Below are 26,464 nucleotides of genomic sequence, written 5' to 3' on the forward strand. Positions count from 1 at the left end.
TGGGGAATAAGGATGAGGTCGCCTTGGAGGGAGGAGAGGGAGTGATGCCACAGCTGTAACTGGGTGGCGGAACGACTATGGATGTTGAGGTCGGCGGCGATCACCTGGGAGGAGAAGGTACGGTCAATGTGGGAGAGGAAGTCAAAAGGAATAGGGTCATTGGGGTGGATACAAATGGTGGCGCAGGTGATGGTAAGGCCAGAGAAGAAGAGACTAAGGTTCAGGTGTTCTGTGTGGTCGCGAAGGAGAGGTTGTAGCCGAACAGGGATCTGGCAGTGGTGGCCAATGGCTACTCCGCCACCTGCTATCGGGAGGGGATTATCAGAGCAGTGAAGCAGGTAGGGCGAGGTGTGGACAGTGTGTTGGGTCTGAAGAAAGGAAGGCATCCACATGGTGGGTTGCAAGAGTGTGCAAGGGAATAATCATGGACGTATTTCGGGGGAGGGTCAGTATGAGGATCAGGATGGCAGGAAGAGAACGGATGCTCTTGAACAAGATACAATGCTGTCGCGCCATGACAGGGATTGCCAGCAGGGGTGGGGGTGTCCAGTGGGCGGACAGGGACAGTGAGTTCAGGAGTGGTGGGAGTGGGTCGGGCCTTACATTTCTGGGAATAGGTGGGATGTGGGAGATTACAGGTGTTGCAGGAGGGAGGGGACTGGACGTTGGGGCACTGCCAGAGGAAGTGCACCTGTTTGCAGTGTGGGCAGACAGGGGCCTGTCTGGTGTGCGTTGTAGTGCAGGTACCTCTGGCAGTGGAGGGATTGAGGAGGGGAATGGGAGGGTTCGACCTTGTAGCGTTGGTGGAAGAGGAGGTCACCCTCCTTCAGGAGACAGTCAATGGATGGGGCATGTTTCGAGAAAACCCGCATAAGGCGGATGGGGCCGGCTGGGTTGGAGATGCAGCTGACCGCCCTTATTTCCATTGAGGGGTGCCCATTGAGCTGGGGGTGAGGGCGATAGGACGACCATAGATGGTTAGATAGAAATCAAGGAGGCGGAAGGAAGGGGTGGTTTTGCCGACAATGATCGCCTGGGTTTTGGAGGGATTGACCTTAAGCAACCACTGGTGGCACCAAGCGGTGAACCTGTTAAGATGGGAGTAAGTGTTGGGAACGCTGCAGGGTGGGGGCAAGGGCGAGGAAGGCGGTGTCATCGGCAAACTGGAGAAGGTGGACGGGGGGTGACGGCGGCGGCATGTCTGCCGTATACAAAAGGTACAGAAGAGGGCAGAGGATGGAGACTTGGGGCACACTGGTGGAGGGGAAAAAAGGTGTAGGAATCCTTGTTATGGATGGTGACGTAGGAAGGACGTTGGGAGAGAAAGGAGCCGATCAGATGGCCATAGTTAATGGGAACGGCGAAGGTTTGAAGCTTGAAGAGGAGACCAAAATGCCATACGCGGTCATAGGCACGTTCGAGGTCCGGGGAAAGGAAGATAGCGGAGTGACGGGAATTAAGCTGTTTGGAAAGGAGATGAGTGAGGTGAAGGAGAAGGTCATCGGAAGAGAAGGATGGTCGAAAGCCACACTGGGTAACGGGAAGGAGGCGGTGCAGGTGGAGATGCTGGTGGATGCGGCACGTGAGCATGGATTCCAGGACCTTGCTGGGACGGTAGGAGAAGACGGCAGATGGCGGTTTACCGGGCTTAAGGAACATCAGGATACGGGAGGTTTTCCACAGGTTGGGGTAGTAGCCAGTGGACAGAACTACATTGTAGAGCCTGGCCACGTTGGAGAGGAAAGAGACAGGAGCTTCATGAAGGTGGTGGTAGGTGACACGATCGTGACCAGGAGCGGTGTTGCTTTTCGTGCGGAGTGTAGCAATGAGATCCTGTGTAGTGATAGGGGCATTGAGTCCTGTGTGGGCAATGTTGTCCAAGTACTGGAAACTAGGTGTGAGGGGAGGGACAGAGGTGTCAGTACGATCGTAGACATCTGGGAAGAGGGAGTAATCGAACTGGGGATCGTCAGGAATGGTAAAGACATCGGAGAGGTAGGAGGCAAAATGATTGGCTTTACTAAGGGTGTCAGGGAAGGGATGATCATCATGGAGAAGAGGACAGTAGGGGGATGGTTTAGTTCTGGTAAGGCGACGGAAGGCTGACCAGAACTTGGACGAGTTTATAGGGAGGGTAGCATTTAAACGGGTGCATGTCTGCCGTCAGTTCCGGCGTTTCTTAGCTGCGAGCAAGTTTTGGATGTGTCGCTGGAGTTGCTGGTGGCATCGTAGTGTGTCCAGGTCATGCGTGTGGAGGAGGGCACGGTAGAGACGGCGGGATTCCCGAAGGAGGGGGATGGCATGTGGGGGTAAGGTAGGACGGTGGGGGTGGATGGCGACAGTAGGGACGTGGGCCTCCATGGCCTCAGACAAGGTGTGCTGGAGAAAGGAGGTGGCATGGGTAACATCGTCAGGGTGGTGGTAGGTGAAGGGGTGGCTATCGACCTGGGTGGAGAGGGTATCCCGGTAGACATCCCAGTCGGCACAGGAATAATCATGGACGTACTTTGGGGGAGGGTCATTACGAGGGTTGGGGCAAGGGCGACGACCGTCTGAAACGGTGAGGAGGACAGGGAGATGGTCACTACCAATGGGGTCCAGGACATCCACCACTACGTGGCCAAGGAGGTTAGGGGAGGAGAGGATGACATCGAGAGTGGAGTTCGGGAATGTGCTGGGGAATGGGGACGAGGTCGCCTTGGAGGGAGGAGACGAACCGATGCCACCGCCGTAACTGGGCGGCGGAACGGCTATGGATGTTGAGGTCGGCGGCGATCACGTAGGAGGAGAAGGTACGATCAATGTGGGAGAGGAAGTGGAAAGGAAGAGGGGCGTTAGGGTTGATATAGATGGTGGCGCAGGTGACGGTAAGGCCAGGGAAGAAGAGACTAAGGATCAGGTGTTCAGTGGGGTCGGGAAGGAGAGGTTGGAGCCGAACCGGGATCTGGCGGTGGTGACCAATGGCAACTCCGCCATGCGCTATCGGGAGGGGATTATCGGAGGTAGGGCGAAGTGTGGATGGTGTGGTGGGGTTGGAGGAAGGTTTCATTTAGGAGGAAGGCATCCATGCGGTGGGTGGCAAGGGTGTGCAGGAAGAGGGTTTTGTCGGTGGGAAGGGAGCAGATGTTGTTGAACAGGATACGGTGCTGTTGTGCCATGACAAGGATTTAAACTAGAGTGTCGAGACAGGAAAAGGTGAAATGGGCCTGGTTGTGGGACTAGGTGGCATACATTTTTAGATGGAAGACGGAACGGGCGGCGAGGAATCTCTGTTGGAGGGTGTGGGGGCGCTGGAACGCGTGAACATTTTGGAGGATGATGGTAAGGAATCTGATGATGTCCTCAGCGGTAGGGGGGGGGCGATGGGAATTGCCAGGAGGGGTTGGGGGCGTATAGAGGGCGGACAGGGACGGTGAGTTCAGGAGTGGTAGGAGGGGTTGGGCCTTACATTTCTGGGAGTATGTAGGATGAGGGAGGCTACAGGTGTTACAGGAGGGAGGGGACTGGAGGTTGGAGCACTGCCATAGGAAGTGTGCTTGCTTGCAGTGCGGGCAGGTGGGGGCCTCGCAGCACTCAGATGTCGGGTGTGTATTATACTGCAAGCACCTCTGGCAGTGGAGGGATTGAGGAGGGGAACGGGAGGGGTCAACTTGGTAGCGTTGGTTAAAGAGAAGGTCACCCTCCTTCAGGAGACGGTCTATGGAGGGGCTTGTTCGGTAAAAACCCATATAAGGCTGGTGGGGCCGGCGGAGTTGTGAATGCGGCGAACTGCACGCACCTCCAGATAGGGATGCACCTTGAGCTCTGCCAACACCTCCTCCTCTGTGATCGTCGGACTAAGCTGAGTGATCACGGCGGTGAGGGTTGGTGGGCGACGCGGGGGTTGGTGTTAGAGGGAGGGAGGGGGGGACGGGGCAGGGGTGAGGAGGGCATTAGGGCCACAGTGGGTGATGGGGATGCGGGAAAGGATATCGGTGTGAAGGGTAGAGCTGGAGGACGAGATAAGGGCTGAGGCACGGCGAGGAGTGAGGAGGGAGATGGGGGCACCGGCAAAATGTTGGCGAATGAAGAGGTTGAGGTTCCAGGCCTCAAGGAGGGAGGGACCAAGACGTGATAGAAGGTAGCGGTACGAGGAGAGGGAGGAGGAGGAAGAGGGGGCAGGGATAGGCGGGGTGACATCCATGGTGTCCTGGGCTGAGGAGGCAGGGGTGCCACTGGGGCGTTTGACGGCGGCGGAGGAGGTGTAGGGGATGGGAGCAACTGGAAGGTGGTGTGGAGTGGAAGGTCCCGGTGCTAGAGTCGGCATCGGAGGTGGTGATGGCGAAGGCGATGGCGATGGCGATGGCGATGAGGGAGACGACGAAGAGGGTGAAGGTGAAAGTGAAGTGTGGGCTATAGCCCTCCGGGCCACCACCCTAGCGGGGGCCGCGGAAACGGAAGGAGCAGAGGGACTGGAGGGAAGGGATCAGCAGAGGCACGGGATGGAGGAGCCGGGGATGGGGCGACAAAACGTGAGGGAGGTGGGGGGATGGACTGAGGGGGGTCTGATTAGGCACACCATGTGATAGTGGTGGCCGTGGCAGAGGGAGATGTGTAGATGATGGCAATGGTAGTGGCTGCAGTAGTGGTGGTGGGGGGGGTCGACATTGTGACAAGGGGAAAGACACAGGACAGGACAAAAAGAGAGAAGCAAGCGATGGGACAGGCAAGGCGACGAAAACCAGAGGAAAAGGGACGTTGAACGATGAAGAAGACTGGGGCTGAAGCCCCACTCTGCTGCTGCTGGCGGGGGGGGGGGGGGGTGGGCGGACCAGGCGACCCGTCTGGCTGGTTAGTGGGGACGCCGCTGCTGCTGCTGCTGCCGCTGCCACTGGATGGTTGGAACCGCTGCTGGCTGGGACCGCGGCTGGCTAGGATCGCCGCTGGCTGGGACCGCCGCTGGCTGCTGGCTGGGACCGTTGCTGCCTGGGACTGCTGCTGGCTGGGACCGCTGCTCTCTGGGAGCGCTGTTGGCTGCTAGGCTGAGACCGCTGCTGGCTGCTGGCTGGGACCACTGCTGGCTGGGACGCTGCTGGCTGCTAGGTTGGACCGCTGCTGGGTGCTGGCTGGGACTGCTGCTGACTACTGGCTGGGACCAATGCTGGATGGGAGCGCTGTTGGTTGCTAGGCTAGGACCGCTGCTGCCTGCTGACTGGGACCGTTCCTGGTTGGGAGCGCTGTTGGCTCGTAGGCTAGAACCGCTGCTGGCTGCTGGCTGGGACTGCTGCTGGTTGGGACGCTGCTGGCTGCTAGGCTGGACCACTGCAGGCTGCTGGCTGGGACAGCTGCTGTCTGGGACTGCTGCTGGCTGGGACTGCTGCTGGCTGGGACCACTGTTGGCTGCTAGGCTGGCACCGCTGCTGGCCACTTGGCTGGGACCACTGCTGGGTGGGACGCTACTGCCGGCTAGGCTGCACCACTGTTGGCTGCAGTCTGGGACCGCTGCTGGCTGGGACCGCGGCTGGCTGGGACCGCTGTTGGATGCTAGGATGGGACTGCTGCTGGCTGCTGCCTGGGACCGCTGCTAGCTGAGACGCTGCTGGCTGCTAGGCTGGAACCGCTGCTGGCTACTGGGTGGGACCGCCTCTGTCTAGGACCGCCGCTGGCTGCTGGGTGCTGGGTGCTGGCTGGTGGTTGGGACCGCTCCTGGCTGGGAGCGCTGCTGGGTGGGACCGCTGCTGGCTGGGAGCACTGTTGGCTGCTAGGCTGGGACTGCTGCTGGCTGCTGGCTGGGACTGCAACTGGCAGCTAGGCTGGACTGCTGTTGGCTGCTGGCTACGGCCTGGGACTGCTGCTCGCTACTGGCTGGGACGGCTGCTGGCTGGGAGCGCTGTTGGCTGCTAGGCTGGGATCGCTGCTGGCTGCTGGCTGGGACCGCTGCTGGCTGGGACGCTGCTGGCTGCTAGGCTGGACCGCAGCTGGCTGCTGTCTGGGACCGCTGCAGGCAGGGACCAATGCTGGTTGGGACCACTGCTCGCTAGGAGCGCTGTCCGCTACTAGGCTGGGAACGCTGCTAGCTGCTGGCTGGGACCGCTGCTGGCTGGGACCGCTCCTGGCTGGGAGCGCTGTTGGCTGCTAGTCTGGGACCACTGCTGGCTGCTGGCTGGGACCACTGCTGGCTGGGACGCTGCTGGCTGCTAGGCTGGACTGCTGCTGCCTGCTGGCTGGGACCGCTGCTGTCTGGGACTGCTGCTGGCTGGGAGCGCTGTTGGCTGCTAGGCTGGGACTGCTGCTGGCTACTTGGCTAGGATCACTGCTGGGTGGGACGCTGCTGCCTGCTAGGCTGGACCACTGCTGGCTGCTGTCTGGGTCCGTTGCTGGCTGGGACTGCTGCTGGCTGGGACCGCTGTTGGCTGCTAGGCTGGTACTGCAGCTGGATACTTGGCTGGGACCACTGCTGGGTCAGACGCTGCTACCTGCTACGCTGGACCACTGAAGGCTGCTGTCTGGGACCGCTGCTGGCTGGGACTGCTGCTGGCTGCGAGCGTTGTGGCTGCCAGGCTGGGACCGCTGCTGGCATCTGTCTGGGACTGCTACAGGCTGGGACCGCTGCTGGCTGGGAGCGCTGTTGGCTGCTAGGCTGGGACTGCTGCTGGCTCGGACCACTGCTGGCTGGGACGCTGCTGGCTGCTAGGCTGAACTGCTGCTGGCTGCTGTCTGGGACCGCTGCTGCCTGCGACCGCTGCTGGCTGGGACGCTGCCGGCTGCTAGGCTGAACCACTGCTGGTTGCTGGCTGGGACGGCTGATGTCTGGGACTGCTGCTGGCTGGGACTGCTGCTGGCTGGGATCGCAGTTGGCTGCTAGGCAGGGACCGCTGCTAGCTACTTGGCTGGGACCAATGCTGGGTGGAACGCTGCTACCTGCTGGGCTGGACCGCTGATGGCTGCTGTCTGGGACCGCTGCTGGCTGGGACCGCTGCTGGCTGGGAGTGCTGTTGGCTGCTAGGCTGGGACCGCTGCTGGATGCTGGCTGGGACCGCTGCTGGCTGGGACCGCTGCTGGCTGGGAGCGCTTGTGGCTGCTAGGCTGGGACCGCTGCTGGCTGCTGGCTGGGACCGCTGCTGGCTGGGACCGCTGCTGGCTGGAAGCACTGTTGGGTGCTAGGCTGGGACCGCTGCTGGCTGGGACCACCTCTGTCTAGGGCCTCCGCTGGCTGCTGGCCTCTGGCTGCTGGCTGCTGGCTGGGACCGCTGCTGGTTGGGACGTTGCTGGTTGCTAGGCTGGGCTGCTGCCGGCTGCTGGCTGGGACCGCTGCTGGCTGGGACCGCTACTGGCTGCTGGCTGGACCGCTGCTGGCTGGAACCGCTGCTGGCTGCGACCGCTGCTGGCTGGGAGTGCTGTTGGCTGCTAGGCAGGGACCGCTGCTGGCTTGGACCGCTGCTGGCTGGGAGCGAGGTTGGCTGCTGGGCTGGGACAGCTGCAGGTTGCTGGCTTGGACCGCTGCTGGCCGGGACCGCTGTTGGCTGTTAGGCTGGGACCACTGCCGGCTGCTGGCTGGGACCGCTACTGGAAGGGACTGCTGCTGGCTGGGAGCACTATTGGCTCCTAGGCTGGGACCGCTGCTGGTTGCTGGCTGGGACTGCTGTTGATGGTTCGCTACTGGTTGCTAGGCTGGATCACTGCTGGCTGTTTGCTGGGACCGCTGCTGGCTGGGACTGCTGCTGGCTGCTGGCTGGGTCCGCCCCTGGCTGGGACTGCCGCTGGCTGCTGGTTGCTGACTGGGACCACTGCTGGCTGGGACTGTGCTGGCTGCTCGGCTGGACCGCTGCTGGATGCTGGTTGCTGGCTGGGACCGCTGCTGGCTATTGGCTGGGACTGCTGCTGGCTGGGAGTGCTCTTGGCTGCTAGGCTGGGACCGCTGCTGGCTGGGACCGCTGCTGGCTGGGACCGCTGCTGGCTGGGACCGCTGCTGGCTGGGACCGCTCCTGGCTGAGTGCACTGTTGGCTGCTAGTCTGGGACAACTGCTGGCTGCTGGCTGGAACCGTTGCTGGCTGGGACGCTGCTGGCTGCTACACTGGGACCACTGCTGGCTGCTGGCTGGGACTGCTGCTGCCTGGGACCACAGCTAGCTGCTAGGATGGGACTGCTACTGGCTGCTGACAGGGACCGCTACTGAGAGGTAGGCTGGACCGCTGCTGGCTGCTGGCTACTGGCTGGGACCGCTGCTTGCTACTGGCTGGGACTGCTGCTGGCTGGGAGTGCTCTTGGCTGCTAGGCTGGGACCGCTGCTGGCATCTGTTTGGGACCGCTGCAGGCTGGGACCGCTGCTGGCTGGGAGCGCTGTTGGCTGCTAGGCTGGAACCGCTGCTGTCTGGGACTGCTGCTGGCTGGGACTGCTGCTGGCTGTGATCGCAGTTGGCTGCTAGGCTGGGACCGCTGCTGGCTACTTGGCTGGGACCAATGCTGGGTGGAACACTGCTGCCTGCTGGGCTGGACCGCTGATGGCTGCTGTCTGGGACCGCTGCTGGCTGTGACCGCTGCTGGCTGGGAGCGCTGTTGGCTGCTAGGCTTGGACCGCTGCTGGTTGCTGGCTGGGACCGCTGCTGGCTGGGACGTTGCTGGCTGCTAGGCTGGACTGCTGCTGGTTGCTGTCTGGGACCGCTGCTGGCTGGGACCTCTGCTACCTGGGACGCTGCTGGCTGCTCGGCTGGACCACTGCTGGCTGCTGGCGGGGACCGCTGCTGTCTGTGACTGCTGCTGGCTGGGACTGCTGCTGGCTGGGATTGAAGTTGGCTGCTAGGCTGGGACCGCTGCTGGCTACTTGGCTGGGACCAATGCTGGGTGGAACGCTGCTGTCTGCTGGGCTGGACCGCTGAAGGCTGCAGTCTGGGACCACTGCTGGCTTGGACCGCTGCTGGCTGGGAGCGCTGTTGGCTGGTAGGCTGGGACCGCTGCTGGTTGCTGGCTGGTACCGCTGCTGGCTGGGACGCTGCTGGCTGCTAGGCTGGACTACTGCTGGCTGCTGTCTGGGACCACTGCTGGCTGGGACCGCTGCTACCTGGGACGCTGCTGGCTGCTAGGCTGGACCACTGCTGGCTGCTGGCTAGGACCGCTGCTGTCTGTGACTGCTGCTGGCTGGGACTGCTGCTGCTGGGACCGCTGTTGGCTGCTAGGCTGGGACCGCTGCTGGCTGCTGGCTGGAACCGCTGCTGGCTGGAACGCTGCTGGCTGCTAGGCTGGACTGCTGCTGGCTGCTGGCTGGGACAGCTACTGGCAGCTAGGCTGCACGACTGCTGGCTGCTGGCTGGGACCGCTGCTGGCTACTGGCTGGCACCACTGCTGGATGGGAGCGCTGCTGGCTGCTAGGCTGGGTCCACTGGTGGCTGCTGGCTGGGACCGCAACTGGCTAGGAACGCTGCTGGCTGGGACCGCTGCTGGCTGGGAGCGCTGATGGCAGCTCGGCTGGGACCGCTGCTGGCAGCTGGCTAGGACTGCTGCTGGCTGGGAGCGCTGATGGCTGCTAGGCTGTTACTGCTGCTGGTTGCTGGCTCAGACCGCTGATTGCTGGGACCGCTGATGGCTGCTAGGATGGGACCATTGCCAGCTGCTGGCTGGGACCGTTGCTGGCTGGGACCGCTGCTGGCTGGGAGCACTGTTGGCTGCTAGGCTGGGACCGCTGCTGGCTGCTGGCCGGGACCGCCTTTGTTTAGTACCGCCACTGGCTGCTGGCTGGTAGCTGCTGGCTTGGACCGCTACTGGCTGGGATGCTGCTGGTTGCTAGGCTGGACCACTGCTGGCTGTCTGCTGGGACCGCTGCTGGCTGGGACTGCTGCTGGCTGCGAATGCTGCTGGCTGCGAGCGCTGGTGGCTGCTATGCTGGGACCGCTGCTTTCAGCTGGCATGGACAGCTGCTGGCTGGGACCGTTGCTGGCTGGGAGCGCTGTTGGGTGCTAGGCTGGGACCACTTCTGGCTGCTGGTTGGGACCGCTGCTGGCTGGGACCACTGCTGGCTGGGAGCGCTGGTGGCTGCTAGCCTGGGACCGATGCTGGCTGCTACCTGGGACCGCTGCTGGCTGGGACCGCTGCTGGCTGGAAGCACTGTTGGCTGCTAGGCTGGGACCGCTGCTGGCTGCTGGCCTTGACCGCCATTGTCTAGGACCGCCATTGGCTGCTGGCTGCTGGCTGCTTGCTGCTGGCTGGCACCGTTGCTGGCTGGGATGCTGCTGGTTGCTAGGCTGGACCGCTGCTGGCTGCTGGCTGCGACCGCTGCTGGCTGGGACTGCTGCTGGCTGGGAGCGCTGTTGGCTGCTAGGCTGGGACCGCTGCTGGCTGCTGGCTGGAACCGCAGCTGGCTGGGCCGCTGCTGGCTGCTAGGCTGGACTGCTGCTGGCTGCAGGCTAGGACCGCTGCTGTCTGTGACTGCTGCTGGCTGGGACTGCTGCTGCTGGGACCGCTGTTGGCTGCTAGGCTGGGACCGCTGCTGGCTGGGACCGCTGCTGGCTGCTAGGATGGGACTGATGCTGGCTGCTGGCTGGGACCGCTACTGAGAGGTAGGCTGGACCGCTGCTGGCTGCTGGCTACTGGCTGGGACCTCTGCTTGCTACTGGCTGGGACTGCTGCTGGCCGGGAGAGCTCTTGGCTGCTAGGCTGTGACCGCTGCTGGCATCTGTCTGGGACCGCTGCAGGCTGGGACCGCTGCTGGCTGGGAGCGCTGTTGCCTGCTGGGCTGGACCACTGATGGCTGCTGTCTGGGACCGCTGCTGGCTGGGACCTCTGCTACCTGGGACGCTGCTGGCTGCTAGGCTGGACCACTGCTGGCTGCTGGCTGGGACCCCTGCTGGCTGGGACCGCTGCTGGCTGGGAGCGCTGTTGGCTGCTAGGCTGGACTGCTGCTGGCTGCTGTCTGGGACCACTGCTGGCTGGGACCGCTGCTACCTGGGACGCTGCTGGCTGCTAGGCTGGACCACTGCTGGCTGCTGCCTGGGACCACTGCTGGCTGGGACCGCTGCTACCTGGGACGCTGCTGGCTGCTAGGCTGGACCACTGCTGGCTGCTGGCTGGGACCGCTGCTGTCTGTGACTGCTGCTGGCTGGGACTGCTGCTGCTGGGACCGCTGTTGGCTTCTAGGCTGGGACCGCTGCTGGCTATTTGGCTGGGACCACTGCTGGGTGGGACACTGCTGCCTGCTAGGCTGGACCGCTGCTGGCTGCTGCTTTGGACCGCTGCTGGCTGGGACCGCTGCTGGCTGGAAGCGCTGTTGGCTGCTAGGCTGGGACCGCTGCTGGCTGCTGGCTGGAACCGCTGCTGGCTGGGATGCTGCTGGCTGCTAGGCTGGACTGCTGCTGGCTGGGACTGCTGCTGGCTGGGAGCGCTGTTGGCAGCTCGGCTGGGACTGCTGCCGGTTGCTGGCTAGGATCATTGCTGGCCGGGAGCGCTGATAGCTGCTAGGCTGTTACTGCCGCTGGTTGCTGGCTCGGACCGCTGCTGGCTGGGACCGCTGTTGGGTGCTAGGCTGGGACCACTGCTGGCTGCTGGTTGGGACCGCTGCTGGCTGGGACCGCTGCTGGCTGGGAGCGCTGGTGGCTGCTAACCTGGAACCGCTGCTGGCTGCTGGCTGGGACCGCTGCTGGCTGGGACCGCTGCTGGCTGGAAGTACTGTTGGCTGCTAGGCTGGGACCGCTGCTGGCTCCTGGCTTGGACCGCCTCTGTCTAGGGCCGCCGCTGGCTGCTGGCTGCTGGCTGGGACCGCTGCTGGTTGGGACGCTGCTGGCTGCTAGGCTGGACTGCGGCTGCCTGCTAGCTGGGAACGCTGCTGTCTGGGACTGCTGCTGGCTGGGACTGCTGCTGGCTGGGACCGCTGTTGGCTGCTAGGCTGGGACTGCTGCTGGCTACTTGGCTGGGTCCACTGCTGGGTGGGACGCTGCTGGCTGCTAGGCTGGACTGCTGCTGCCTGCTAGCTGGGAACGCTGCTGTCTGGGACTGCTGCTGGCTGGGACTGCTGCTGGCTGGGACCGCTGTTGGCTGCTAGGCTGGGACTGCTGCTGGCTATTTGGCTGGGTCCACTGCTGTGTGGGACGCTGCTGCCTGCTAGGCTGGACCACTGCTGGCTGCTGTCTGGGACCGCTGCTGGCTGGGACTGCTGATGGCTGGGAGCGTTGTTGGCTGCTGTCAGGGACCGCTGCTGGCTACTGGATGGGATCGCTGCTGACTGGGAGCGCTGTTGGCTGCTACGCTGGGACCACTGCTGGCTGCCGGCTGGGACCGCTGCTGGCTGTGACCGCTGCTGGTTGCTAGGATGGGACTGCTGCTGGCTGCTGGCTGGGACCGCTGCTGGTTGGGACGCTGCTGGCTGCTAGGCTGGACTGCGGCTGCCTGCTAGCTGGGAACGCTGCTGTCTGGGACTGCTGCTGGCTGGGGCTGCTGCTGGCTGGGACCGCTGTTGGCTGCTAGGCTGGGACTGCTGCTGGCTACTTGGCTGGGTCCACTGCTGGGTGGGACGGTGCTGGCTGCTAGGCTGGACTGCTGCTGCCTGCTAGCTGGGAACGCTGCTGTCTGGGACTGCTGCTGGCTGGGACTGCTGCTGGCTGGGACCGCTGTTGGCTGCTAGGCTGGGACTGCTGCTGGCTACTTGGCTGGGTCCACTGCTGTGTGGGACGCTGCTGCCTGCTAGGCTGGACCACTGCTGGCTGCTGTCTGGGACCGCTGCTGGCTGGGACTGCTGCTGGCTGGGAGCGTTGTTGGCTGCTGTCAGGGACCGCTGCTGGCTACTGGATGGGATCGCTGCTGACTGGGAGCGCTGTTGGCTGCTACACTGGGACCACTGCTGGCTGCCGGCTGGGACCGCTGCTGGCTGTGACCGCTGCTGGTTGCTAGGATGGGACTGCTGCTGGCTGCTGGCTGGGACCACTACTGACAGGTAGGCTGGACCGCTGCTTGCTGCTGGCTACTGGCTGGGACCGCTGCTTGTTACTGGCTGGGACTGCTGCTGGCTGGGAGTGCTTTTGGCTGCTATGCTGGGACCACTGATGGCTGCTGGCTGGGACTGCTGCTGTCCTGTGAGCTGCTGGCTGCCAGGCTCGACCACTGCTGGCTGCCTGCTGGGACCGCACCTGGCTGGGACCGTTGCTGGCAGGGACCGCTGCTGGCTGGGAGTGCTGTTGGCTGCTAGGCTGGGACTGCTGCTGGCTGCTGGCTGGGACAGCTACTGGCAGCTAGGCTGCACCACTGCTGGCTGCTGGCTATTGGCTGGGACCGCTGCTGGCTACTGGCTGGGACCGCTGCTGGCTGGGAGCGCATGTGGCTGCTAGGTTGTGACCGCTGCTGGCTGCTGGCTGGGACCGCTGCTGGCTGTGACCGCTTCTGATAGGGACCGCTGCTTTCTGGGACCGCTGTTGGCTGGGAGCGCTGTTGGCAGCTCGGCCGGGACCCCTGCTGGCTGCTTGCTAGGACCGTTGCTGGTTGGGAGCGGTGATGGCTGCTAGGCTGTTGCTGCTGCTGGTTGCTGGTTCGGACCGCTGCTGGGTGGGACCGCTGTTGGCTGCTAGGCTGGGACCATTGCCGGCTGCTGGCTGGGACCGCTGCTGGCTGGGACCGCTGCTGGCTGGGAGCACTGTTGGCTGCTAGGCTGGGACCGCTGCTGGCTGCTGGCCGGGACCGCCTTTGTCTAGGTCCGCCACTGGCTGCTGGCTGCTGGCTGCTGGCTGGCACCGTTGGTGGCTGGGACCGCTGCTGGCTGGGAGCGCTGGTGGCTGCTAGGCTAGGACCGCTGCTGGCTGCTGGCTGGGACCACTGCTGGCTGTGACCGCTGCTGGCTGTGAGCGCTGGTGGCTGCTATGCTGGGACCGCTGCTGGCTGCTGGCTGGGACCGCTGCTGGCTTTGACCGCTGCTGGCTGGGAGCGCTGTTAGCTGCTAGGCTGGGACCGCTGCTGGCTGCTGGCTGGGACCGCTGCTGGCTTGGACGGCTGCTGGCTGGGACCGCTGCTGGCTGGGAGCGCTGTTGGCTGGGACCGTTGCTGGCAGCTGGCTGGGACCACTGCTGGCTGGGACTGCTGCTGGCTGGGACCGCTGTTGGCTGGTAGCGCTGTTGGCTGCTACGCTGGGACCACTGCTGGCTGCTGGCTGGGACCGCTGCTGGCTGGGACCGCTGCTGGCTGGGAGCGCTGTTGGCTGCTAGGCTGGGACCGCTGCTGGCTGCTGGCTGGGACCGCTGCTGGCTGGCACCGCTGCTGGCTGGGATCACTGCTGGCTGGGAGTGCTGTTGGCTGCTAGGCAGGGATCGCTGTTGGCTGCTGGCTGGGACCGCCTCTGTCTAGGTCCGCTGCTGGCTGGGACCGCTGCTGGCTGGGACCGCTGCTGGCTGGGAGCACTGTTGGCTGCTAGGCTGGGACCGGTGCTGGCTGCTGGCTGGGACCGCAGCTGGCTGGGACCGCTGCTTGCTGGGAGCGCTGCTGGCTGCTAGGCTGGGACCGCTGCTGGCATCTGTCTGGGACCGCTGCAGGCTGGGGCCGCTGCTGGCTGGGAGTGCTGTTGGCTGCTAGGCTGGGACCGCTGCTGGCTGGGACCACTGCTGGCTGGGACGCTGCTAGCTGCTAGGCTGGACTGCTGCTGGCTGCTGTCTGGGACCGCTGCTGCCTGCGACCGCTGCTGGCTGGGACGCTGCTGGCTGCTAGGCTGGACCACTGCTGGCTCCTGGCTGGGACCGCTGCTGTCTGTGACTGCTGCTGGCTGGGACTGCTGCTGCTGGGACCGCTGTTGGCTGCTAGGCTGGGACCGCTGCTGGCTGGAACCGCTGCTGGCTGGGACGCTGCTGGCTGCTAGGCTGGACTGCTGCTGGATGCTGGCTGGGACCGCTGCTGGGTACTGGCTGGGACCGCTGCTGGCTGGGAGCACTGTTGGCTGCTTTGCTGGGACCACTGATGGCTGCTGGCTGGGACCGCTGCTGTCCTGTGAGCTGCTGGCTGCCAGGCTCGACCACTGCTGGCTGCCTGCTGGGACCGCACCTGGCTGGGACCGTTGCTGGCAGGGACCGCTGCTGGCTGGGAGTGCTGTTGGCTGCTACGCTGGGACTGCTGCTGGCTGCTGGCTGGGACAGCTACTGGCAGCTAGGCTGCACCACTGCTGGCTGCTGGCTACTGGCTGGGACCGCTGCTGGCTACTGGCTGGGACCGCTGCTGGCTGGGAGCGCATGTGGCTGCTAGGTTGTGACCGCTGCTGGCTGCTGGCTGGGACCGCTGCTGGCTGTGACCGCTTCTGATAGGGACCGCTGCTTTCTGGGACCGCTGTTGGCTGGGAGCGCTGTTGGCAGCTCGGCTAGGACCCCTGCTGGCTGCTGGCTAGGACCGTTGCTGGTTGGGAGCGGTGATGGCTGCTAGGCTGTTGCTGCTTCTGGTTGCTGGTTCGAACCGCTGCTGGGTGGGACCGCTGTTGGCTGCTAGGCTGGGACCATTGTCGGCTGCTGGCTGGGACCGCTGCTGGCTGGGACCGCTGCTGGCTGGGAGCACTGTTGGCTGCTAGGCTGGGACCGCTGCTGGCTGCTGGCCGGGACCCCCTTTGTCTAGGACCGCCACTGGCTGCTGGCTGCTGGCTGCTGGCTTGGACCGCTACTGGCTGGGACGCTGTTGGTTGCTAGGCTGGACCATTGCTGGTTGTTTGCTGGGACCGCTTCTGCCTGGGACTGCTGCTGGCTGGGAATGCTGCTGGCTGCGAGCGCTGGTGGCTGCTAGGCTGGGATCGCTGCTGGCAGCTGGCATGGACCGCTGCTGGCTGGGACCGCTGCTGGCTGGGATCGCTGCTGGCTGGGAGCGCTGCTGGCTGCTAGCCTGGGACCGCTGCTGGCTGCTGGCTGGGACCGCTGCTGGCTGGGACCGCTGCTGGCTGTTAGCACTGTTGGCTGCTAGGCTGGGACCGCTGCTGGCTGCTGGCCGGGACCGCCTTTGTCTAGGACCGCCACTGGCTGCTGGCTGCTGGCTGCTGGCTGCTGGCTGGGACCGTTGCTGGCTGGGACCGCTGCTGGCTGGGAGCGCTGGTGGCTGCTAGGCTGGGACCGCTGCTGGCTGCTGGCTGGGACCGCTGCTGGCTGGGACCGCTGCTGGCTGTGAGCGCTGGTGGCTGCTATGCTGGGACCGCTGCTGGCTGCTGGCTGGGACCGCTACTGGCTGGGACCGCTGCTGGCTGGGAGCGCTGTTTCTACTAGGCTGGGACCGTTGCTGGCAGCTGGCTGGGACCACTGCTGGCTGGGACTGCTGCTGGCTGGGACCGCTGCTGGCTGGTAGCGCTGTTGGCTGCTAGGCTGGGACCGCTGCTGGCTGCTGGCTGGGACCGCTGCTGGCTGGGACCGCTGCTGGCTGGGAGCGCTGTTGGCTGCTAGGCTGGGACCGCTGCTGGCTGCTGGCTGGGACCGCTGCTGGCTGGGAGCGCTGTTGGCTGCTAGGCTGGGACCGCTGCTGGCTGCTGGCTGGGACCGCTGCTGGCTGGCACCGCTGCTGGCTGGGACCACTGCTGGCTGGGAGTGCTGTTGGCTGCTAGGCAGGGATCGCTGTTGGCTGCTGGCTGGGACCGCCTCTGTCTAGGTCCGCTGCTGGCTGGGACCGCTGCTGGCTGGGACCGCTGCTGGGTGGGAGCACTGTTGGCTGCTAGGCTGGGACCGCTGCTGGCTGCTGGCTGGGACCGCAGCTAGCTGGGACCGCTGCTGGCTGGGAGCGCTGTTGGGTGCTAGGCTGGGACCGTTGCTGGCTGCTGGCTGGGACTGCTGCTGGCTGGGACCGCTGCTGGCTGGGACTGCTGCTGGCTGGGAGCGCTGCTGGCTGCTAGGATTGGGACCGCTGCTGGCTGCTGGGTGGGACCGCTGCTGGCTGGGACCGCTGCTGGCTGGGAGCGCTGTTGGCTGCTAGGCTGGGACCGCTGCTGGCTGCTGGCTGGGACCGCTGCTGGCTGGGACCGCTGCTGGCTGGGACCGCTGCTGGCTGGGAGCACTGGTGGCTGCTAGGCTGGGACTGCTGCTTGCTGCTGGCTGGTACCGCTGCTGGCTGGGACCGCTGCTGGCTGGGGGTGCTGGTGGCTGCTAGGCTGGGACTGCTGCTGGCTGGGACCACTGCTGGCTGGGACTGCTGCTGGCTGGGAGCACTGGTGGCTGCTAGGCTGGGACTGCTGCTTGCTGCTGGCTGGGACCGCTGTTGACTGGGACGGCTGCTGGCTGGGGGTGCTGGTGGCTTCTAGGCTGGGACTGCTGCTGGCTGGGACCACTGCTGGCTGGGACTGCTGCTGGCTGGGAGCACTGGTGGCTGCTAGGCTGGGACCGCTGCCGGCTGCTGGCTGGGACCGCTACTGGCTGCTAGGCAGGACTGCTGTTGGTTGCTGGGTGCTTGCTGGACCGCTGAAGGGTGGCTGGCTGGCTGGCTGGCACCTGCAAAAACCTATCGCTTCGATTAGAGCCGGAATGGCACAATCTAAGGGCGGTATTCTAAAGAATTACCGCTGGAGATGTTTACGTATGTAATTCCAGTCGTATTTAACTTTGGTTCTACCTGTGCTACGTAAAACATAGCGAACGTTGTACTATTTTATCCCGTTTAAAGCTCTTTTATAAATGTTACTCAATAATTTGTAAAATTTATTTAGTTGAAAGTTATATTGGCTATACGTATAATTTACTTCAGAAAATGTGTTATAGACAAAAGTGTGTTGCTCACATTACTTGTGGCCGGCTTGTGGCGCGCCCTACATTATGTTTACTTGGCAGCGTGACTAGTTGCCAGACAGTTGGTATCATCACACCACTCCGGCGTTACTTATGTTTTAATGTTTGACTTTTTGAAGAACATTATGTCTTATATTTTAATGCATGACTTGAGCAACTCAGCTCTTAAATCACTGTATATCTTTGACGATATGTTCTTCATGTAAGTACTATTTCTTTTACACTTGTCTACATTAATGTAAACTTTTATTAGATAAGATATTTTATCTGGCATATTCAGTTCAGGTAATTACCTTACCTGGTCGAGGTAAATAGAGAATGTATGCAACCAGTTGGCAGATTTTTACAAATTTTTCAAATATGTCAATAGCACAATTGTAATGTCAGTGATAAATGTTCGTTGGAAGGAGGGAGTATTTTGTGAAAAATTAATTATTTTACGAAAAAGAAACTATAGAGATTAATGTAAGTTATAAGTGCACTGACTGTAACATTCTAAATGTAATAGAACATGTAATTCAGTTCAAACGAAATAATAAAGGTAGGGAATCCACTGTGGGTTTTCGACCGCCAATCTTAAGGATGACCTTGGGGCGAGCACCGCAAGGTGGCAAAGAATCGAAAACCGAGGAGTTGCAGTCGAGTCTTCATGGTGTATGTATGGTGGTGTGCTATGTCTGGCGATGTGATCCTTAAGCAATAACGATTCTGAGTGAGAGGGCTTAATATTTGATGTGGCAGTGGTTTATAGTTCCTGAAGTAGTGTCCAGTTTATTTCGTGTGGGAAAGCAAAAACATCTGACTGGTTTTATGTGGTGGTGTATAGATCCGATGATAAAGAAAGTTGATATCACAAACCGCAAGTGGCTGGTAGTTATTAATTAATTCCATCTCTGGATACGTGAAGAGCCTATCCAAACGTTCCTACAACAAGCACGAACTTCAACGATACGACTACAGGGAACCAGGCAAGGCATTTTCGTATTAACAGTCTGTAGCAGTGCATCAGAATGTTACAGTCAACTCCATGGTTTACCGAAGTTCTAATATAGTTTTGTTAAGAGTATTTGTTAGAATCTTTGTGTAAAAGTTATACCGATCCACAGTTACCTGTCAGTTTGTTAAATGTAAATTTTATGGCACTCTGCACGGTCAAGGGTCGTAGTGATTGGTGTTATGACACTCTTGCAGTGTCATACAAAAGTAACTTCCAATAATAATGGTTTATTTTCAAAAACAAGGGACAAGAAGTGTGACCGCTTTGATATGTCATTGTAAAGTACTATTTAATGAGATTTCTTACCTTTAAATTTGCTTTATCAGACAATTAACTTTACATAATTACTCAACGTAAAGATGGCTGCCATTAAGCCATGTAAGAATATCTCAGTCTGCTTCCATCTTGTTTTCGAGTAAATTTGTTGCCACGAAAGTCGTTAAAGTAAATTTACTTCTGGCATTTTAAAGATAAACTGAAATAAAGTATTGAACTTGCCCCTTCAGAGCTGGCGACCAAAAAAAATCTTTGTGGACGTTGTAGACGTCCAGTGGATCTGTCATAAGGTGAGGCTACATAGTTGCAAGCTGTTTGCTACAGATAAAACGAAATCCAGGTAGGCCATATAACATGTTCAGTGCGTAATAAGTTGTGTGGCGTACCAGTCCTGAAAATCGAATGCCATTATCCACACCTCGCTTTGGAAAGAAGTTTGAAACGTTAATAGGTAAGCTGATAATAATACGCTACTGGCCATTAAAATTGCTACACCACGAAGATGATGTGCTACAGAAGCGAAATTTAACCGACAGGAAGAAGATGCTGTGATATACAAATGATTAGATTTTTAGAGCATTCACACAAGGTGGGCGCCGGTGGCGACACCTACAACGTGCTGACATGAGGAAAGTTTCCAACCGATTTCTCATACACAAACAGCAGTTGACCGGCGTTGCCTGGTGAAACGTTGTTGTGATCTCTCGTGTAAGGAGGAGATATATGTACCATCACGTTTCCGGTCGGATTGTAACCTATCGCGATTGCGGTTTATCGTATCGCAACATTGCTGCTCGCGTTGGTCGAGATCCAATGACTGTAGCAGAATATGGAATCGGTGATTTCAGGAGAGTACTACGGAACGCCGAGCTGGATCCCAACGGCCTCGTATCACCAGCAGTCGAGATGACAGGCATATTATCCGCATGGCTGTAACGGAGCGTGCACCCACGTCTCGATCCCTGAGTCAACAGATGGGGACGTTTACAAGCGAACAACCGTCTGCACGAACAGTTCGATTACGTTTGCAGCAGCATGGACTATCAGCTCGGAGACCATGGATGTGATTACCCTCGACGCGGTTACCCTTGCGCCTGCGATGGTGTACTCAACGACGAACCTGGGTGCACAAATGGCAAAACGTCATTTTTTCGGATGCATCCAGGTTCTGATTACAGCATCATGATGGTCGCATCCGTGTTTGGTGATCTCGCGGTGAACGCACATTGGAAGCATGTATTCGTCATCGCCATGCTGGCATATCACCCAGCGTGATGGTATGGGGTGCCATTGGTTACACGTCTCGGTCACCTCTTCATTACATTGACGGCACTTTGAAGTGGACGTTACATTTCAGATTTGTTACGACCTGTGGCTCTACCCTTTCGATCCCTGCGAAACCCTAGATTTCAGCAGGATAATGCACGACCGCATGTTGCAGGTCTTGTACGGGCCTTTCAGGATACAGAAAATGTTCGACTGCTGCCCTGGACAGCACATTCTCCAGATCTCTCACCAATTGAAAACGTCTGGTCAATGGTGGCCGAGCAACTGGCTCGTCACGATACGCCAGTCACTACTCTTGATGAGCTGTGGTATCGTGTTGAAGCTGCATGGGCAGCTGTACCTGTACAAGCCATCCAAGCTCTGTTTGACTCAATGCGCAGACGTATCAAGGCCGTTATTACGGCCAGAGGTGGTTATTCTGGGTAGTGATTTCTCAGGATCTATGCACCCAAATTGCGTGAAAATGTAATGACATGTCAGTTCTAGTATAATATATTTGTCCAATGAATACCCGTTTATCATCTGCACTAGCTGACCCGGCGAACTTCGTACCGCCTAACAGTCAATGAACGTCGTGTTACCTTTTAGCTGAACTAATTTAGGCTTTGATGAACGTAATGCAATGATACAAAATAATATTAATATAGATAGAAATATAAAAGTATTTTATTTTGATGAATGATGATGAATACATACAGAATGAGAATAAAAATTTAAAAAATAATAATAATTAAGTATTTCAAACACATGTCAGAAAAAAATCATTGAAAACTATGTTGTGCAGGTTGGGATACACTCTGATTAATTCATTAATCGGATTTTCATTCAAGCACCTTGTGGTAAACGACATTCTTTGCTTTTTGGTCAGGCGCAAGAACAAATAATGCCGATGGTTTGCCGACACGTGAGCATGCCACGTACAATTGACCATGAGAAAAACACGCATTTTCTAGATTGAGGCCACAAATAGTCAAGGATTGGCCCTGTGATTTGTTGATCGTCATGGCGAAGGCAAGACGAATCGGGAATTGAATTTGTTTAAACTCAAAGGGCATATCTGTTGGGATCATCGGAATCCTTGGAATAAGAACTTCCTCATCTTTAAATTTTCCTTTAAGTATCGACGCGTGAACCACATTGCTCATCAGTTTTCTTATCACCAAACGCGTTCCATTGCACAGTTTTGGTTGGTTTAAATTTCTAAGCATGATGACTACCGAGCCAACCTTCAGTTGTAAATTGTGCGGTGGTAAACCAGGCACATCCAAGGAGTTCAAAAATTCAGTTGGATAATTAGTGGCTTCTTCTTCGTTTGTTACAAAGTCGATAGATTTGAATGAATACAGAGTACCTACGATTTGATTTTGAATTATAAAATTGAGGTCATCTACATCTTTATTTTTAGCCGCCAAAATTGCTCGCTCACTTAACCATTTAGTATTTTTGTGGTTAGCAGTGATATCCGGAAATACTTTGTTGATAAGCTCGTCTTTTGATGAGACGAAATTGCAAAAATTTGGAGGAAATGAAATCAAACCGCTCGATTCGTCAACAGGAACACGGCCATTACCGATAGTCAGCAATTGCTTCGGGAAATCATCAGCAGATAGATCGTTCAACAATGCAATTCTCATATTTACAGACAGTTGAAGTTTGTTTACATATCGCCACAGATTTGATGCTTTGAGGCAAGCGTTTATTTCGTCGGCAGCAGTAGGTCTTGGAATTACTGGTAGTGTTTGTCGGAAATCGCCAGATAATAAAATCATTGAACCACCAAAACATCTCGAGTCATTGCGCAGATCTTTTAATGTTCGGTCTAGTGCTTCCAATGCGCGTTTGTGCGCCATTGTGCATTCGTCCCATATGATGATTTTTGATGCTACTAAAACTTTGGCCATTGCGGAGTGTTTCGAAATGTTACATGTCGGTTGTTCAGTAATTTGAAGGTTTAATGGCAATTTTAACGCTGAGTGAGCCGTACGGCATCCGTCTAACAATGTGGCCGCTATTCCAGAAGAAGCAATTGCTACCGCAATTTCGGATCTCGCACGTACAGTGGCCAAAATCAATGACATGAGGAATGTCTTCCCAGTTCCACCGGGGGCATCCAAAAAAAATAAGCCACCATTTCCATCATCAATTGCATTAATCAGTGTATCATAGACTTCCTTCTGCTTAGGATTCAACAGTGGTACATTCGTTTGAACTAATTGGATTAGTTCATGTGGATCATATTCACGTTCACGTTCCAATTCTCTATTAAATGCGTCATTCATTCCGCGATCTGGCGCTGGCATTCCTAACCTAACTAACAAACTGCCGCACATGAGGTAACACATATCTTCGATCAAGAGCAAAGCCTGGTTATGCATCTCCTCATTCGCCTCAAGATCGGGATTTCTTGAGCTGACACGAATTCGATATAAAATGTCTTCTGACATGTTATCTTCGTATTTGTTCCACAGGTCACGTGGGTTCGATGGGAAGCATGTCGAAATGATGATAGCAAATAATGTGCGTATTTGACTTGGAGATGCAGAAATAATTGCTTCAGCGATTGTCGTGTCCCAATGAGTATCGTTTTCAAGCAAATTCAGCTCGTGACATGCTGCACGAAATGTGGGGCACACTATACCATTAACAGTTCGTAGTGATTCAAATGATGTTGGCCCTCGAACATGTACCAGCAACAACCGCAAATAGAAACATTCATCATTCTTCGGATGAACTGTGTAAATGCGACCATGAGCATCAGCAGAACGCATATCTGGATGACCAGGAACTGCATCGCCTTGCTTCCGACGTTGAAATTTCTTCGATGTAGCGTTCCAAGTGTAATAACGTGGCATTTCCGAGTAAAGCAACGTTCGTGCGAACGGATCGCAAAGAAACTGGTCAGTGTTGTCGCTGGAGGTGTTTCGGCACGTTGAGCAGCATTCGACGCTGTGAAATATACTCTCTGACTGTTCTCTAGATGCACCCCCAAATGTACAACAGTGGGATAACGTTCGTGAATAGGGAATGAGAACATACGCCAAATTGCTTCATTGCAGTTCACATATCTACCAACTTGATAGCGCGTGATTTCATCGATGATATTGGATGTTTGGATACCAAAAACCGCCATGTCGCTCCCTTTCGTGACATATTTGCAAATGTATTTAATAGATTTGACCGAATTGCAATACTCAACATTACAATGTGCCTTGAATGTTTTGGAAAGAAGTGGCGAATATGGAACAATCCAGCTGTTGTCAACTATGAAATCGTTTCCTTTCACTTTAGTTGTGATAGTTCTACCATTATCATCGGGCGATCGACGCCGATACAATGGATAACCATCGTTGCCTGTAATGGTCTCTGCCGTGAATTTTCGCGGATACCGTTTGGCGGTTGATAGTGCCACATGGTCCATGAATCATATTCGTGATTACAACGTCATGTAGGTCTGGATCGGTTTCAGGAGCAGGAATCTCCGCACATATGATGTCATCTACTGTATTTGATCTGGCCGAATTCTGTCTACTAACCAAATTAGAATGTGAGCATGCGGTAGGCCTCGTTTTTGCCATTCGACTGAATACATCCAGCATCGAGTAATCCCAAAGACGTGTTGCTTAACAATGTAATTTATTAGTGACCGAATTTTTTGCTTGAAAACCCGTGCGGTGATGTCGTGTCGATCACTTGATGTTTGTCCGGGAAGCAGCAATTGAATAATTTCCATCCATTTCGGATTACATGTAAATGTAGTGAATAGATCTGGCCGACCATAATGACGAACATATGTCATTGCGTCTTGCGCATATTCATGCATATGACGCGGGCTACCTGTGTATGTCGCTGGTAAAATAGTCAATCGACCAACATTTTCTGAATCTCCTTCTGTGCTTATTGCATCGCGTAAATGAATATACTCATCCGAACGCAATTTAGCTTGATTCAACCGGATGAAAGTCAGGCGCTCCGTTTCGATTTTAACGTACATGTCAACGCAGTATTGTTGAAGCAGTCGACGAAATCGCAACAAATAATTGTCAGGATTTTCACGAATCATCAAACGATATGCGTAATAATTCATCGAACTAACCTTCTTGGTAGTTTCCTCACCTGAAACAAATACAGTAAAAATTGTATTTTAGAACCCCTAATAGGTTAACGACTCTTACAGCTACTCTCTACTAAATTAGGAGTGACAACTTTTTTTGTGTACCAAAAGCAAACAGAATAAAATGTATATCAAGTTAAAATGAAAACAATGATATTGATCTTACCATTCAATGGATTAATCATTTTGATATTAAAGTGATATCCATCGTCTCCTTGCCAAAACATCAGCGGGTATTGTAACGCGTCATATGAACGGTGTGTTTCATATATTCTTTGTAGTTGCCCAGTATTGCGTCGTGTAAGCACAATATCACGTGTTTCCAAGTTTTCACCAACAATCAGGATTGCCACTTCATCGATTGTTGGAGCATTAAATGTGCGTTCATGTGTTCCAGCTGGTCTTTTATCTGCTCTGATTACAACTTTATAGTCATCACTTGGCATGCGCTCTAAAGCAGTCTTGAACAGCCTGACCAATGCATGATGTTCATGAAGCATTTGCTGCAAATCTTGGAGAATTGCTCTTTTCGTAGCTGTGTTGATCTCTTGACGCCGGTCAAGTTGTTCTTCCATATTGCCCATGAAGTATATTTGCAAGAATTTGTGCTGTGCACCTTCAATAGGTTGCAATGATCCAATGCGATGGCAAATCTGGCCTTGAATTTGTAAATTCAAAGCCATAGTTATAGTTAGATTTACAAACACTTTTTTTTCAAATAATAACATACCATTTTTATTTTAGAGACAAATACAGAAATCTAACAAACTACATTCCAAATTTTTTTTACAATAATAGAAAATAAAGTTTTTAACGTAAATTACCGTAAATGTCGGATTATATCCGTGTTCTTCGATAATTTCCGCCCCAAATGAAGTCATTTGGAAACAGACATTGTATTTTTGAGTGTTCGCTAGAAAATGTCGTGGTTCTAGTGTTTCGCCATAAAGCAGGGAACGCAATGGCTCTGGTGGCGGGACCACTAATGCCAATGTCACTTTACCACTAAGGCAGCACAAACCAGGCGTTTCACCAACAAACTTCAATGCGCCACAATGCTGGCAAACAACGTCCATTGGACCAATGCAAACTAAACGATGCAAGCTGTAGTCGATGGTGCAATCATATCGAAACGCTGCTCGATTCAAATCAATACTTGAACCATTTCTTCTTGCACTTCGAAGATTATTCCTCTGTTCATCTGTACGATAAGCTCGACGATTTCTCGTTTCTAATCTAGCCGTTCCCGGGCTGCCTCTCTTTGCTCTTGTGTTTGAGAAGCACGAATTAAGGCCCTTCTTTGCTCCATCGTAACGCGGCGCTCTTCTCGGGCAATTTCTCGTTCTTCGTCAGATAATTGACTCGCGATATTCCGTTGCCTAACTGCATTACGGCTCCGCTGGGAAAGATTAGATCTTCTAGGACTCGGCATTTTTATTAATAGTATGCACTCGCACAAAACCACATAAAACAATCGAGACATAGACAATAGCTTGTCAAGAAAAATCATAGACAACCTATTAAAAGTCATTTACACTTTTGTTAACCTGTAGAATAAATCTTTACTTAATTTAATAAATAATTTACACAAATTAATGTCTAAAACAAACAAATATAACAGTACCTACCTGAACTTTCGAGACATTTTACACAAAATAAATTTCTGAACGCACACATAAATAGTTGTTACAGTATTTGACAGGATTGGACAACAAATGTTTGACATGTAATAAACAAATGAGCATTTATTGAAATGATTAAGTATTCATTACACATTTCTGAACGCACGCGTAATATTTTTCAATCTTTTTTAAAAAAAATACACATAATAGTTTATTCATCCATTTTAAATAGTTTATGAACGCATGCATAAATGTCAATCATTACTTACAGATTTTGACAAAAAAATTTGACAGCTCCGAAACTAAAGAACTTTTAGGGAAAATAACGCATTTTTCAAGTATTCGTCAATTTTTCATTATTTTTAAGATGTATTCTGCTATTCGGGGCGGAGACACATCCAACAAATCAAAAACCATGAAAATTTTTATTCGTCAATTTTTCATTATTTTTAAGATGTATTCTGACATTCGGGGCGGAGACAAATCCAACAAATC

At 56.2% G+C, this 26,464-nt stretch overlaps 3 protein-coding genes across 3 annotated transcripts; 1 reads left to right on the top strand and 2 right to left on the bottom strand.

Annotated features, from left to right (window-relative positions):
• Positions 1-4,874: 4,874 nt before the first annotated feature.
• On the top strand, positions 4,875-5,567 carry LOC126484725 (uncharacterized). The gene has a single exon (XM_050108319.1). It carries the CDS (start codon positions 4,875-4,877, stop codon positions 5,565-5,567), a length of 693 nt encoding a protein of 230 aa, XP_049964276.1.
• Positions 5,568-6,114: 547 nt separating this feature from the next.
• On the bottom strand, positions 6,115-10,129 carry LOC126484726 (mucin-5AC-like). Its single transcript, XM_050108320.1, has 7 exons — positions 10,038-10,129; positions 9,039-9,280; positions 8,154-8,957; positions 7,640-8,015; positions 7,171-7,479; positions 6,456-7,037; positions 6,115-6,406 (listed from the first exon to the last, which is right to left on the bottom strand). The coding sequence occupies exons 1-7, from the start codon at positions 10,127-10,129 to the stop codon at positions 6,115-6,117; spliced, it is 2,697 nt and encodes an 898-aa protein (XP_049964277.1).
• A 1,647-nt stretch (positions 10,130-11,776) lies between these two features.
• Positions 11,777-15,167, bottom strand: LOC126484727 (polycystic kidney disease protein 1-like 3). Its single transcript, XM_050108322.1, has 5 exons — positions 15,077-15,167; positions 14,471-14,965; positions 13,902-14,131; positions 13,186-13,810; positions 11,777-11,985 (listed from the first exon to the last, which is right to left on the bottom strand). The coding sequence occupies exons 1-5, from the start codon at positions 15,165-15,167 to the stop codon at positions 11,777-11,779; spliced, it is 1,650 nt and encodes a 549-aa protein (XP_049964279.1).
• Positions 15,168-26,464: the final 11,297 nt, after the last annotated feature.

The sequence above is a fragment of the Schistocerca serialis genome, chromosome 6 (assembly GCF_023864345.2).
Source record: "Schistocerca serialis cubense isolate TAMUIC-IGC-003099 chromosome 6, iqSchSeri2.2, whole genome shotgun sequence".
In the NCBI taxonomy this organism is placed as follows: domain Eukaryota; kingdom Metazoa; phylum Arthropoda; class Insecta; order Orthoptera; family Acrididae; genus Schistocerca; species Schistocerca serialis.